The sequence below is a fragment of the Caretta caretta genome, chromosome 2 (genome assembly GCF_965140235.1).
Source record: "Caretta caretta isolate rCarCar2 chromosome 2, rCarCar1.hap1, whole genome shotgun sequence".
Classification (NCBI taxonomy): Eukaryota; Metazoa; Chordata; order Testudines; family Cheloniidae; genus Caretta; species Caretta caretta.
The window spans coordinates 186,243,069-186,257,619 of NC_134207.1; the positions used below are offsets into that span (position 1 = coordinate 186,243,069).

General features: G+C 39.6%; 2 protein-coding genes across 7 annotated transcripts in view; one reads left to right on the plus strand and one right to left on the minus strand.

The window, feature by feature from the left end:
- UBP1 (upstream binding protein 1) overlaps window positions 1-14,397 on the plus strand; it is a 60,674-nt gene extending 46,277 nt beyond the window's left edge. For 3 of the 5 annotated variants that reach the window (XM_048838950.2, XM_048838951.2, XM_048838952.2), the window contains 5 exons: window positions 5,802-5,892; window positions 6,652-6,764; window positions 9,009-9,151; window positions 10,818-10,869; window positions 12,576-14,397. In XM_048838950.2, coding sequence (XP_048694907.1) covers window positions 5,802-5,892; window positions 6,652-6,764; window positions 9,009-9,151; window positions 10,818-10,869; window positions 12,576-12,613 — 437 coding nt within the window. In that variant the 3' untranslated portion in view covers window positions 12,614-14,397. Of the gene's footprint in view, window positions 1-5,801; window positions 5,893-6,066; window positions 6,201-6,651; window positions 6,765-9,008; window positions 9,152-9,349; window positions 9,458-10,817; window positions 10,870-12,575 lie in introns of those variants that run through there. The other 2 variants (XR_007355045.2, XR_007355046.2) reach the window with 2 other exon arrangements.
- The window catches only part of FBXL2 (F-box and leucine rich repeat protein 2), a 156,264-nt gene that overhangs the window by 17,971 nt on the left and 123,742 nt on the right, over window positions 1-14,551 (minus strand). The window lies entirely within an intron of this gene.

A 14,551-nucleotide genomic window follows, 5' to 3' on the forward strand; every position in this document is an offset into this window, starting at 1 on the left:
AGATACCAGTGTGAACAAAACACCACCACAAAAGAAACAGGGCACAGCTGCTATGGCACCAAAGCACATATCAGCATCAAAACAGGGACCACCAACTACAGCGTCCAAGTCTAGCACCAACAGGTTGCTTAAACCATAGTGGTAGAGACTCCAGACAGAACTTTTGGTGTCCTCCCATAAAGACAGGTAATGCAAAGCCTCTGCAGAGAAATCCACCAGGTCTTGCATTGCATTGAGGGCTAGGGAAATGGAGCAGCCTGTGGCACCCAAGACCACACCAGCACTGACCCCTCAGCATCAACACCAACCACGGTGAACGAGCCCAAGGTAGACTTGGAAAAACCACCAGTGCCGAAGCACCTGCTGCTACTGGTACAGACCGTGGTACTGAGAGTGCCATGTAAGTCGTTGTTGCTCGTAGAGGAGGTCGTCTCCTCCTCACTATAACCTGAGCATACATTCTCCCCATCTTCAAGCTGAGAACCCCCTCTCCTCAGATTGGAGGTCAATACCTTGGAGTGGCTTGCCAAAATCCCCTACAGGGATCAGCCACCACCACAAGACTGGCAGTGGACTGGTCAATGCCCAAGAGTCAACAGTAATGCCACCATCTCAGGCATTGGGGAACCGGTCTTCACTGTAATAGAGGAAGAGGTCACGTTCCCAGTCAGCATCTCTGGCTAGACCATGTATGCTGGAATATTGGGAGGAACCAGATCCTAGGGTAGAGCAACACCAGCACCCCATATTGCCCCCTACGGAACCTCTTAGCTTCATCTCCTGAAAAGGCAGTATCCTTGGCATTGGTACCAATGCCTGATGACTTTAAAGCGTTCTAGGCACTCCCTCTGGAGATAGAGACAGCAGTGGTAGAAGAGAAATACCAAATTATATGACATCTTATCAGTTCTTGGCCTGGATAATATTACCATCCCAAGAAAGAAGGGGCTGCTTGACCCAACCAGCCCCTGTGGCAGGTGCCAGCCACAATAACGCCCACCATGAAACAGGTTGAGAAGAGGTACCAAATACCTTTAACAAGGTTTGAGTATTTCTGTACTCACCCCAACCCAGGCTTCTTAGTTCTGTTCGTGGTACAGGAAAAATCTAAGTTGAGCAAGAGTACCATCCAAGACCTGGACTTGAAAAGGCTTGACCTCTTTGGGAGAAAGTCTCACTTTTCTGCCTCTCTCTACAATTGCATGCAGCCAACTGCCAGGTCTTACTGGCCTAATATAACTTCTTAACGTAGTACAAGGTGACACACACACCCCCCCCTTCTTCCAGTGCTCCACAAGATGCCAGAGAGGTGGTAAGAAACATAATCAAGGGTTGAGGTTGTGTCAACTGGTAGCCTGGATGACACACCAAGTCACAATGAACATCACCAGCACTGTGGTGAGATCTGTGGTAACCACAGTGATGTGCAGAACTTTGTGGCTCCAAGTATTGGGTATCCTGAGAGAGGTAAAAGTCACAATGAAGACTTAACCTTTGTGGGCACAGAGCCCTTTAGCCAGCAGACTGCTCTGTACTCATTAAGACTCAAAGGCCACCTTAAATTCCCTGGGGAATATCATAAGCCATACAGTCCTCACCTGCAGATGAGGCCTTGGATGCCTGCATACCAGCACAGGCATCCTGAATACTAGGCACAGAAAATACCACGGTATGACAGAGGGGGGCGCCAACCTTCTTCCTCTTCAGCAATGCACACCACTCCCATGACATGTCAGCAAATTTGATTGCACAGCTGGGAACCACATCAGAACTGGTCAAATGAAGGTCAAACTACCTTCCAGAGCCACAGTCCCTGTTCCACTGGGCATGGTCTGCCATTATATCGGACAGATGGGTGTCAGAGATCCTTTCCATGGCTACCCCATCTAATTCCACTCTTGACCCCACCCACCACTTCTCTGCCCCTCTCATGCAATCAGAGGTGGCCTCATTGCTTTTAGGAACCATAGAGGAGGTTCCAAAGGAATGCAAGGGAAGAGGCTTCTACTCTCAGTATTTCCTAATTCCAAAGAGGATGAAGACCTTCCCCTTCTTACCTTAGACCTGAGGAGACTCAACAAATACAGACACCATGGCCCTTCAGTGTCTTCGTGGCAGCTAGAGTGCAAGGCAGTAGTAGGAACATATTTGAGGCGAGGGAATCCATGTCTATCCTTATTGGATGTCAGGCTGATCAGATGCAGATCCCAACAGGAGAGTGCAACAGCCTTGGATAAGTTTTCTCTCTGTTCCCCCAACTAGAACTCCACATGAGTAATGAGAAATAATCCCCAACAACATCTCAGATGAGAGGGTTTATAGGAGCTGTGATCAACTCCCTATTAGTCAGTCTACCTGCCATAGAGCAGAGTCCAGTGTCACCAGTTGATGGTAAACTACCTGTAGTCAAACCCAACTATGATTGTGTGTGCATGTCTGGAGATCTTAGGCCATATGTTGCCATGTATATATGTAACGCTGCTTGCCAGAATTCATCTTCAGCCCTTACAACTGTGCCTAAGGTCTGTGTATGCCCTGTCTGGACACTACATGAACAAAAAAGTCACAGTCCTGTCCCACATCCTACAAGAGCTGATGTGGCTGGATCCAGTGAACATACAAAAAAGGATCTGACTCTGTCCCCTCCCTGACTGACATTTATCACAAACAATCCAGGGACAGGGTGGGCTGGCCTCATGAACCACCTGCAGGTGCAAGACACACGGGTCCAGGATCTGTGATTATATTTGACCATCTTGAAGCTGAGGGCCATCAGTCTAGCCTGCATAATGTTCCTGTCCTCCTTTGGAATTCCATGGTACCAATCCTCACAGACATATCTGCTATGCACTATATAAAAACAGGGAGGAATGTGGTAATCCCCTGTCTACCAGGAAGCCATCAGGCTCTAGAAACAGTGCCATCACTACAGAATTATCCCATTGTCTATACACCTCCCAGAGGTCGTCCTCAACCTGGGAGACATTTTATGGAGGCATGCAGTGGTCAGATATGAGTGCTAGCTGAAGTATGTTTTAGATCTCATATTCCATCAATTAAGAACCCCTCATTGTTCACAGAAGACAGTACCAAATGCACGAACTTCTATTCCAGAGAAAAAATAAACCCAGGCTTGTTGCTGGATGCCTTTCTTCTCTGGTGGTCTCTGATTCGTATATGCCTTCTTGTTCCCTTTAGTCTGTAGTGATCTAGCAGACCTCACTGATTCTTTTGCAATCTTTCTGCTTCTGATGTACTAAACTTTGTGTTCGTTTTTACATATTTAGCTATTTGCTCTTTGAAATCCATTTTGGCTCTTCTTGCCTGCTATAATTTATGCTGCTGTCTGACTAGTGTCAAATTTCCAAATTTTGAAGGATAGCTGTTTTGGTTCAAGTAACTTCATTAACCTTATCATTTCACCATGCTGCTTTACACTTTACTGCCTGGGTTCCCTTTTTGTTCAGTGGCATGCAGGTCATCCGAGTCTATTGTTTTCTTTAGTATGCATGCCACTTCTAAGGATTTTACTTTCTTTAAGTTTTGCCTTTAGGGACTTTTTGACTACTCTCAGTCTATTAAAATCGGTCTTTCTGAAACTGTCAGTGTGTCACTTTTTGGTATCTTGCATCCCCCTAGAATTTTGACTCTAATTCTATTGTGATCACTCTATTACTTAGCAGCACAGCTAATGACACTTTCGAACTAACTCTTGTGTGTTGTTTGAGAGTAAATTGAGAATAGCCTCTCCTCTTGCGTTCCAGAAATAAGCAATCGCTTAAAATGTTGAAAGTGTTTCTCTAAACTTTGCCCCATTGTGCCATTTAGTTTATATGTGAATAGCTGAACTCTCACTTTATTATTTTTTTTAGGTTTTGCTGCCTCTGTGTTCTCTCAACATTCTGCATTAGGTTTCCTTTTTTGATCCAGAGGCCAGTAACATAGCTGTACTAATTTACTTACATTCTTAAAGCTTAGGATTCATATCAATACAAATTCAAATGCATGGTCCTCTCACTTAGAATGATTATCTCACTAGACTCTATGGAATCCTTAAGATGCAAGACTACTACTCTACCTAATTGGCCTAGTCTGTCCTACATAGTTTATAGCCAGGTATTGCAGTATTCCACTAACTTTTGTCATTCCACATCTCTAATATCTATTATATCAGAATCGTCTTTTGTTCTGAGGAATTCTAGGTGACTTACTTTTGCTTTTTTAGCTTCTCATTTGTACATAAACACTTGTAAGGTGGTTGTGGGTTTTTGGTTTTTTTGACATTTTGTTTTTATTATTATTCTGTTATTATTTCTCAAAAGTTTCCTCTGGTTTTCCTGTCCCTCTTCTAGATCAGTTGCATTTTGTGCTACCCTTTATTGGCTACATAGTACTATTCCTTATAATTACTGATATCTTTGAAAGATGTCCCTGTACTGCTCGGCTCCTGTCCTCTTCCCCCAAGCTCCTAGTTTAAAAACTCAGTCAAAACCTCATTTATTTTGTGCCATCTGTCTGGTTCCATTTTGATTACAGAAGGAGTGGCTCCATCTTATAGCTTCCCTTGGCTAAAAAAATCCCCAGTGTCTAATAAATGTAGACCTTTCTGCACCATCTTCTCCACTACACATCAAGACCCTGAAGTACCTCTGCCAAGCTGGAGCTGAATTTTCAGACTATGCCCTCAGTGACATTTGTGTAACCTCTTCTTCAGTAGATTTGCAGAGAGACCTAGGCCTTAAAATCAGAATTCAATACACAATTCTGTTGCACAAGAAAGAAATGGAATTGAACATGTTATGTTACTGCTGTGTTGGCTCTGCAAGGCTAATAGGATTAAAAAATGGGGAGGGGGGGGAATTGTCATGTAAGATGATCTGACTCTGAATACACCCTAGGATGCAGCTGTGTCTATTAGGAAGGTGTCATTTTTGCATAATCATTTTTCAGAGTAGAACTGCACTTAATATTGTGGTCTTTTTATTGGTTGGCAGATGGTAGAAATAGTTATTCCTCTGTAAATGTGGATTCTTGATACCATTTGTGAGACTGTTCTTTGGTAACTGACTCAAATTAGAGAAGGTTGGAGGTAAAGTAGACAGCAGCTGATCTTGTGATATAGCATTACATGTTGCCAGAATTTGGTAAATATATGCTGAAGCCCTACTCTCTGAGGTTCTTGATACAGTTAACATATGGACATCTAGCGACTGTGGTGGGTGTCAGAGGAACTTCTTTTTCATCCAAATTTTCTGATATGCATAATCTTTCTAGTGAACAGCAATGTAACCAGAGCATTTTCAGTGCGCACAGTCTAAAATAAATGGTATCACAAAAGCTATACTACAATACAAGGATCAGCAGGCCGCGATAAAACAATACTTCTACTGGTGTATTTTTTCCTCCATTTTGCATCTGACTGAAACATTAGTCCAGGTGTAAATCTCTTAACCTTTTCTTAAGCCAGTTAAACTATGATTTATCTATAGAGCAGTCTAGTATTTAAAACCATTTTTACTAAAACCGGTGACGTTTTGCAGTCATATTACCTGATTTTCAAGGGTGCTGAATTAAGCTGGAGCTAGGGGTGCTACTTTCTCTGAAAATCAGGTAATTATTTGTTGTGTGTTTTGCAGTGTTATCAAAATCATCTTAGTCTTTACTGTTGATGTTTATCTTTCAGTGTTGCATTGTTTTTCAAGGGCCAATTTTGTAACTTGTTTTTAATGAATATTGGATTCTTTTGAGCTTCCTTGTCCTAAAAGAAACTAGCTAAATCCTGCTCTTCTGAATTTCTCCAGGTGCTGATTTATTAAAGCTGACAAGAGAGGACCTGGTACAAATTTGTGGTCCAGCCGATGGTATTCGGCTATATAATGCACTGAAATCCAGGTAAAATGCCAAGTTTACGTTTAAGTGTTTTTGTCCAATCACAGTAATGTGCCTTTCTTAGAATAGGGATTTGGGAGATATGAATTGAGAATTAGGTTGGCATATGCCTGTTTAGCTGTCTCAGGAGTTGGCAGTAATGTGCTCAAAAGAAGACTGTTTTGTGTACACCTTCAGGGCAGGCTACAGATATGATGCAGGCACTGATGAGTTCAAAGGTAGACTGTAAGACTGGTAGCAATGCAGTTGGGCAGTACTGATTTCTTGAAGACGGATGGGTTTGTTGCCAAGAGACAAAACTTCTCATTTAGGTGAGCTATAAAGAACCTAAATTTTTTGAGGTCATGGCTGCTAAATAATTAACAAATACAGAATTCTAATGACAAACGAAACTGATAATACATATTTAGTAACATACTGTCTTTATAAGAGCTGTAATTATTGCTATTCAGTAGCTGTGTTCCAGGATTCCGTTGTAAGCAAGTCTTGTGTCTGATTTTAAATTGTTGAATTAATTTTTAAAATTAAATTTACCAGCATCTGGCATCTCAATGGTTCTGAGACTAGACCATTAGATTAAGCCACTGGTGACAGTTTGTATGAGGTGTTTTTTGTTTGTTTTTAAATAGCTTGTAAAGCAGCGAAATTTTAAATACATTGTTAATGCAAGGAAACTGAAATAAGATGGATATAAATCCTTTATACCGTTTTTGGGCAAGTGTGTTTGTTTTTAAAATTATATGTATCCTTTGTAAATTGCAGGTCCGTTAGGCCCCGTTTAACAATCTATGTCTGCCAGGAGCCACTGAGGAGCATACAACTGGAAAGGCAGCAAGATGCAGCCAATGGTGATAACAGCAATGGTGCAATATATGGTATGATCATACAGTGCTCTTTTTATAACTTACTAAGCAATGAAAGGTTTGAAATAAACACGAGGAGAGGAAAAAGAGGAGCTGAGAATAGATTTTCAATGAAATATAATAGTTTAGACTAATTTATAAACTGCTAGAATTGTGGCTTTACTCATGTGCATAGCATCAATAAAAATGTATCCAGAAAGTGAATATGCAGAGGAAAGTGGATTAATGGTGACGCACAGTTTTAGCATTGCAGAGATGACTGCACTCCTAAGACTTTAAGCCAGAAGTAGTAGATGTGCTTCTATGGTGGTACACATCACACCTTCAAGAACAGAAAATTCAATATAAACTAGGCTTTTAAGTGGCTTGAAAAAAAATCTTAGGTTTTGTTTTTGTTGCATGGATAATGTAGTTAATGAGCATTCAGATGATCCATGGTGGTCTGCCAAGAAATTCACTTTAGGTGAATGTACAACTGTAATTGAAGGAACTTATGTTCATATCCATTTCAAACTGATAGGACTTTATATACTTGAAATTAAACTAGTGTGGTTTGGATAAGGAAAAATAGCTGAAGAGTATATTAAAGCATGTGATCTTGCTAGTGTTTGTCTGGCAGGTAACGGCTCTGTTTCCACCACTACTGAGAATGTAACTGAGTATGTTACAGAGCAATCACATTAAAGAACAAGTAAATCCACATTGCTTCTATTATTAGTCACTGGAACTACCTGAAGCTACGCTTCTCTTTCACTTACATCAACTTTTTGGAGGGAGTGGAGACTTTCCACAGAAAATCTGATTGGGGGTGAGGCTGGGGGGGGGGGGGGGGGGGGGGGAGGAGGTGGTATGACTGACTGAAGATCGTATACCAGTACTTAAACGTTTCCCAGTCAGGAAACTGGGACAGAGAGAGGCAGTATCTGTATGGAGTACAGTAGAACCTCAGAGTTACGAACTACCTAATCAACCACATCTCATTTGGAACCAGAAGTACGCTATCAGGCAGCAGCAGACACCACCCACACCCAAAAAAGCAGCGAGTACAGTACTGTGTTAAACATAAATTACTAAAAAAATAAAGGGAAAGCAGCATTTTTTCTGCATAGTAAAGTTTCAAAGCTGTATGAAGTCACTGTTCAGTTGTGAAACTTTTGAAAGAACCGCCACAACATTTTGTTTAGAGTTACAAACAACCTCCGTTCCCGAGGTGTTTGTAACTTTGAGGTTCTACTGTATGTCCTATGTTAAATAAGCTAGAACTTCCTCTTGGATAAGTGTAGTTTCTCATTAAATTTGATAATGGCTAACACATCCAAGGTTCAAAATTGCTGTGAAAAAAGGAGGGGGGGAAGGCATATCCAAATATGTAACTGCTAGACACTTCTGCCTCTTTTCATTTATTAGAGCATTCCCAGCAACATGTACAACAAATCTGACCAAAGATTGATATCAGTTGTTAAGTGACATTGGAATAAAGCTTTTTTTTTTTAATTTTCATCTCTGGGAACCCACAATTGTATAAATCTGTAACATTCAAAACCAAGCATTAAACTGCCCACAGCCATGCTGCTGTTTGGAAAATAAGAAACTTTGACCATGGTTTATTTTGCTGTACACCCTCACTTTTACCATATCAAGTTATATAAAATTGAAGGGGGAGATTAAGAGGGAAATCATCTGGGTGGACTCCGTAGAGAGCTTTCTTTGCAAGAAAACTCATGAAGCAAAGTGATTACAGTCTTGTAGCTCAGGCCAAATTTATTATCTGCCTTAAAAACAGAATATGGTAGATAATGTGATGGTTTAAAAGTTTTCCAGTAATTTTTGTAGCAGAACTAAAATGGATTTTTTAAAGGTAATTTTATACATGATACTGTAAAATTTGTCCTACGGATGCTTTGAAGGTTGTTTCAGTATCAAAACAAACGCAAACTAGCCCTATTCATAGTACTGTGCTGAAAATTGATCACTCTGACGAGATTAAAGGAAAAGTCATGGTTGTTTGTGCACATGAATGAACTAGAGAATGGGAAGAATCAGTGTTTGCCAAACAAAGGACAGCACTGTAGAAAAAGGTATTCAAGTTTCTAAGAAGGTATTGCAGACCAAGAACAGTTTAAAACCAACCCAAAAAAGGTGAACTTTAAAGTGGGGGGATGTAAATTTTACAACCCTACAGGAATGTGTTTTCACCTAAATGATTATCAATGACAGTATAATTCTTATTAAAAGTAAAAAGCTTTTTTCTTCTAGTTTATCATGCAATCTACTTAGAAGAAATGGCAGCCTCAGAAGTCACTCGCAAGCTTGCTTTGGTGTTTAATATTCCTTTGCATCAGATTAATCAGGTTTACAGACAGGGTCCTACTGGTATCCACATCCTCGTTAGTGATCAGGTAATGAAATTTTTTTGTTTTTAAAAACTTTTCCATTGTTTCATTTGTTTCTTAAAATAAATTGTTATTTCAAAACTGACAAGTTTACAAATTAAAAGTTGGTAAGTTTTAAGAGTTGTGGTTTATTTTAAAACACATTTGTATCCACACTTTCTTTAGGCAGGTTTCTCTGAGCAGCACTGCTTTTTTCTCTTGCAGAGTATGTAGCACACCCTTAATGTCTTCTGATACTTAGACCTTGTGTTTTTCATAGCAACAGTGTGACTGGAACGAAAGATTGAAGTTCTCCTTTCTTCACTCCCAAAGGTCAAAAAGACATTCCATAAAACTCAGAGTAGAATGTGGCTTAACCAGATTATGGTGTGAGTGGTTATCCTAGTACAGAATTCATTACTGGCAGTATAGTAATGACTAGGGCACAAGGGATCTGAGAGAAGGTCCCAGTAGTATATAATATTTGAACATTAATATTTTCATGATGTTGCATGTACATCAATTGTAATAATATGAAGTCTTTACCTTGCAACAGTAAAAAAAAAAAAAAAAAAAAAAAAATCGAAGAGTTAACTGACACTTTGGTTTGTGTAATTTATCTCTTCCTCACAATTAGTAATTTAAGAACTGAAGGATTATGGGAATGAGATTTACTATGTAGGCAGTTAATTATGAGATGCAATTTGTCGTCTTGTCTAGATACGTATTGAAGAAACATAGTATGCAAGTAGCAAGGTTTATTGTTAGCTGCAAATTACTTAAGCAGTTCATGCAGACAAAGATCCTAGCCACATAATGCTGGAGCCCTTTAAGTAGTGATGTTGTAAATGAAATATCAATAAATTATGCTTGTACTTAGACATTTTAGTAGCTCCTTTTGGGGAAATCTAGTACGTTGTACTAGTATGTTTTGTCTATAACTACATATACTGAGAAAAATATTATGAAAATAGTTGCATAGAGTGCCTGTTTAGAAATATTTATGGATCACTTTGGCATTCAAATTGCTTAACTGGCTTGCTGGCCTCCTAGATCAGGGGTGGGCAAACTATGGCCTGCAGGCTGGATGCGGCCTATCAGGGCTTTGGATGCCCTGGTGGGATTGCCATCCCTGTGGCACCGCGGGCTCTACACTGCTCCCAGAAGTGGCCGGCACCATGTCCCTGCAGCCCCTGGGGGGGCAGAGGGCATTGTGTGTTGCTCTTGCCTGTAGGCACAGCCCCTGGCAGCTCCCATTGGCCGGGAAGGGGGAACTGCGGCCAATGAGAGCTTCGGGGGAGGTACCTGCAGGCAATGGTAGTGGGTGGAGCCCTCGGTCTCCACGCTGCCCCTCCTCCTGCGAGGTGGCAGGGATGTGGTGTGGGCAGCTTCTGGGAGCAGCGCAGGGCCAGGGCAGGCAGGGAGCCTGCCTTAGCCCTGCTGCACACCGCTGCCACCCTGGAGCTGCTCCAGGTAAGCGCCCGAACCCCCTGCACTAAGCCCCCTGCTGCACCCCTCTTGCACCCCAACCCCGTGGCCTGAGCCCATTCCTGCACACTGTACTCCCTCCCTGCCCCAGCCCTACATTCATGGAATTTCCCCACCCATATATGGCCTTCAGGCCAAAAAGTTTGCCCACTCCTGTCCTAGATGGTACAAAATTGGGATTTTAATATCTCCTTTTTCTTTCTAGATGGTTCAGAACTTTCAAGATGAGAGTTGCTTCTTAGTCACTGCAATAAAAGGTATATTATTGTTTGTAATAATGGAGATAACTGGTCTAAATAGCTTCTAGATTTTAACTAAGAGGCAGAGTTTTGCTCATAGACATGCCAGCAGTGTTGTTTCTACAGACAAGTAACAGTGCAGCCAAGTAAAGTAACTTGAGGGAAAGAGGTGGAAACTATTGCTTTCAACTCCAAATTAAGAGATTTTATAATATGAAAGGTCTAATGCTTTTTCTTTTAGATAAACCTTCATCTAGAGATTGTTACTTATTAGATATAAATTCATGCCAGTACAGCTGTCTTGAAAATTTGAGTGAAGTAACCTGATCCAAATCTAATCCCCAAATGTCACTTTAAAACTAACAGTTCATAGGATTTAAGTGTGATTCTAAAGCACTGTAGTATCAGTGCTCACTAGTGTTCGAGATACTCCAACAGTACTTTAAGTTATATAGGGATATATTTTAAAGTTTCAAAGATAGAAATATGCCACAGTGGGTAATAAAAATTGAAGGTTGCAGCCTGATGCAGGACAAATTTACAAAGGTTAGAGAGCCAACAGATGGAGCATTATTTTAGGTAGGGTTGCTACAAATCCCTCTTGTGATCTTGGTGTATATGCTACTCTAGCTGGCTGTCCCAATTCACATTTGTATAAAACTAAAAAAAAAAAAAAATCATTTAGTGGCTGCACATGCTTAGGCTGGCATTACATGCATACTTCTTCCTGCTTTCCAGCTTGCTTCATCACTATCCCTAGTCTGGTCTCCTCACACTTCCTGGTGTTGCTTACATGCCTCAGATGTGTTTTCCAGCCCCTATTCCTTCCATATTTGCGCACTATATACCATGTCTTACAGCTAATACATAACACATCCAAATGCCTTGGATTCATCACTTTTACATCTACAAGGTGTTAAAATTTATTTGTAGGGGGTCTCTTAACATCATACCAGGAGGTTTGTGTCTGTGGCTTGTCATTAATCAGATCTCTCTTACATTCAGATCTTCTGGCTAAAAATAAAAAATAGCAGCAGGTATCTGTCATAAATCCAGCTTTTCCCCCAAAATTTTGTGGTGGTGTGTCTGTAAATATATTCAGTCACTAATTTCTACTCCCAGTGAATCTGCGCTCTTCTACAGATATTAACATTGTTTTGAAAAATATTTTTCAGAAGTTCAGTAACTATCTACTGCATTTGTTTCAACAGGCCCACTGCTTTATCTGCATCCTGATGTTCTGGGCTACAGGGCAAATGGGCTTCTTCCTATTCTATATATTCACACACTTGTTTTGCTAATTTACCTGCTTTATTTTAGGATAACTAACCCAGAACTGATGAGAGAGATCAAAAACAGGAAAGAAGGAGGACTGCGTGCATTGAAATGGGAACAAAAGTTGTAGAAATAAAAGTAGCAAAGCAAGTGTCTAGATATTTAAAATTACATTCAAGATAATTTGAGCTTAAGTTATTAGTGTGTCAATATTGTTGGAAAGTGGTGCAGAATGTGTTCTGCTGGGAAAGTTTGCTGTTTTTATTCCCAAAATGGTCTGGTCATACTATAACACAGTATCAAATTAGTAGTTAGAAGTTTGCTTTTCAATATGAGTGTCAATAACTTACATGAATTTTAGACTGTTTTAATACACTGGTTAGTATCTGGGGTCTTGGGTAAAGGGATGCCATTCTTTCATCTAAACCTGTGCTTTTTCTTCTCTGCAGCTGAAAATGGTGAAGGTTTCCATATAATTCTGAAATGATGTCATATATATATATAGAGAGAGAGAGAGGATATATACTGGACTGATATTCCAATGCAGAATGAAGTTATGCTTAATGACGATGAAGAACATCCAAAAACTCTTAGGATTGGACTTCACCATATAAAATGTTTCATATTGAAAACACAAGACCTTTCTAATGAGCTGTTTGATAGGTGAACTTTCTTATCACTGCCATAGCTAAGTGTCCTCATAAGAGGTATAATGCCATGACAGCCTATGTACAGGCATGGAAGACAATATAAGCAAAGGTGCTTGCCCTTTACCGAAATAAGGCAAATTATGGCCAGTAGATACAGTTTCTAGAAGCAGTATTGCTTTCCTATTATACTGTGTCCAGTTTGGAGATGAATGTAAACTTATTCTGGGGCATTTACCTTTCTGTGCCAGTTTGTCTATTACTTGCTTGTATCTTGCTGATTTTATTTTTTGATGTTAGCAGAGCACATAGTAATCTGTGTGGAGATGAGTAGTTAAGATGATAGTGATCAGGTTGTTGGGTCTTTGAGAGGGAAACTGTCAAAACAGCTTCCCTGTGTAAATTGTGTATGTAAGAAATGTAAATGCCAGAATAGGATTTTAATAAGTCCTAGCCAGATGCAATATATGCATGCAGCAAACTGCATTATTGACAGTACCTTGTTGAAAGGATTAACATAAATCCTGTGGGGTACGAAGTAATTGTTTTGCTTTTAACAAATTTAATGGAAACATAATTGCCTATGCATCCTTAATTTTTAGTTTCCAGTTTCTCTAAGAAGCATTGCTGCAGGGTGGTTGTTTTTTTTGTTTTTTTTTTTTGCTTTTTAAAATGGTGGATTTAAAAACAACAAACTGCCAGTAATGATGGGGGGGGGGGGAAATGTGACCCACTGGCACCAAGGGGCAACAACACAGCTTTAAGTACTGTCAATTACATTGCTCAAGAAACACTAAATATACACCACTTAATCTCTTTAGTAGCAGGTATGTCTTGCTATAATCACTCTTTATGGGCAGGTATCTTGACCTTTTCTGTGATTTCTTTATTCTCAGATTGATACTGTAAATTTTTTTCTTACAGTGCCTCTTCCATATGACCAAATAATTATTTTTGAAATAGGCAATGTGCTTTTCAAAATTGAGTTTTTCCTTGAAATTGTCAAACGTATGGCACTGCTATTCAAACATTTAATATTAATGTCCACTTATGAGTATGTATTATTATTTTGGTACTTTGGGGAAGATTTTTCAAAGGCAGAAAAATCCCCCTTTTACTCACAGTGTCCCCCCTCCCTTTAAATCAATTTGAAAGTTTTGAATGCTGTAGTGCAAAATCATTTATTGAGAACAAAAACTACTACAGCATGCAAAATGCTACTTTGATATTATTTAATTCCTTCTTTAGCTGGGTTAAGTGCTTACCAAGAAAGCCTTTTTAAAGCTGTAGTAATTCTGCAAATTTAAATGTTTTTCTACACTGATAAAATGGAATTTTGTGGACTTAAGTTCAAGTTTCTTCTGCCTATAAATTGTTCATCTTTGGGTACTGGTAGTTTATTCAACTGACAGTTGTCATTTCACCTCAGCACCATTTTCAAATCCCAAATGTTTTATAAGAGTGGAAAAATCCTTGATTGGAAAGTATCCAACTAAATTTAAAGGAAGTGTATAGTAGTTTGTCCAGCTCACTTGAAATTGGAATTAAATTATGGCACCAGCAAATTGCTTTTATTTTAAGATGTACACATTTCAATTTAAGTATAATAAATGTTTTTCAATAATTTTGTAAATGTGCTTATTTTTCTGCTAAGATAGAATTAACATTGTTAGTAGGAGCAATGCACTTCAGAGCAGATAATTCAGCTCCCCAGCAATATTTTAGAAAACAAATTGAAAGAACTCATTAATTTCAGCTTGACCAAAATCACTCTTTTT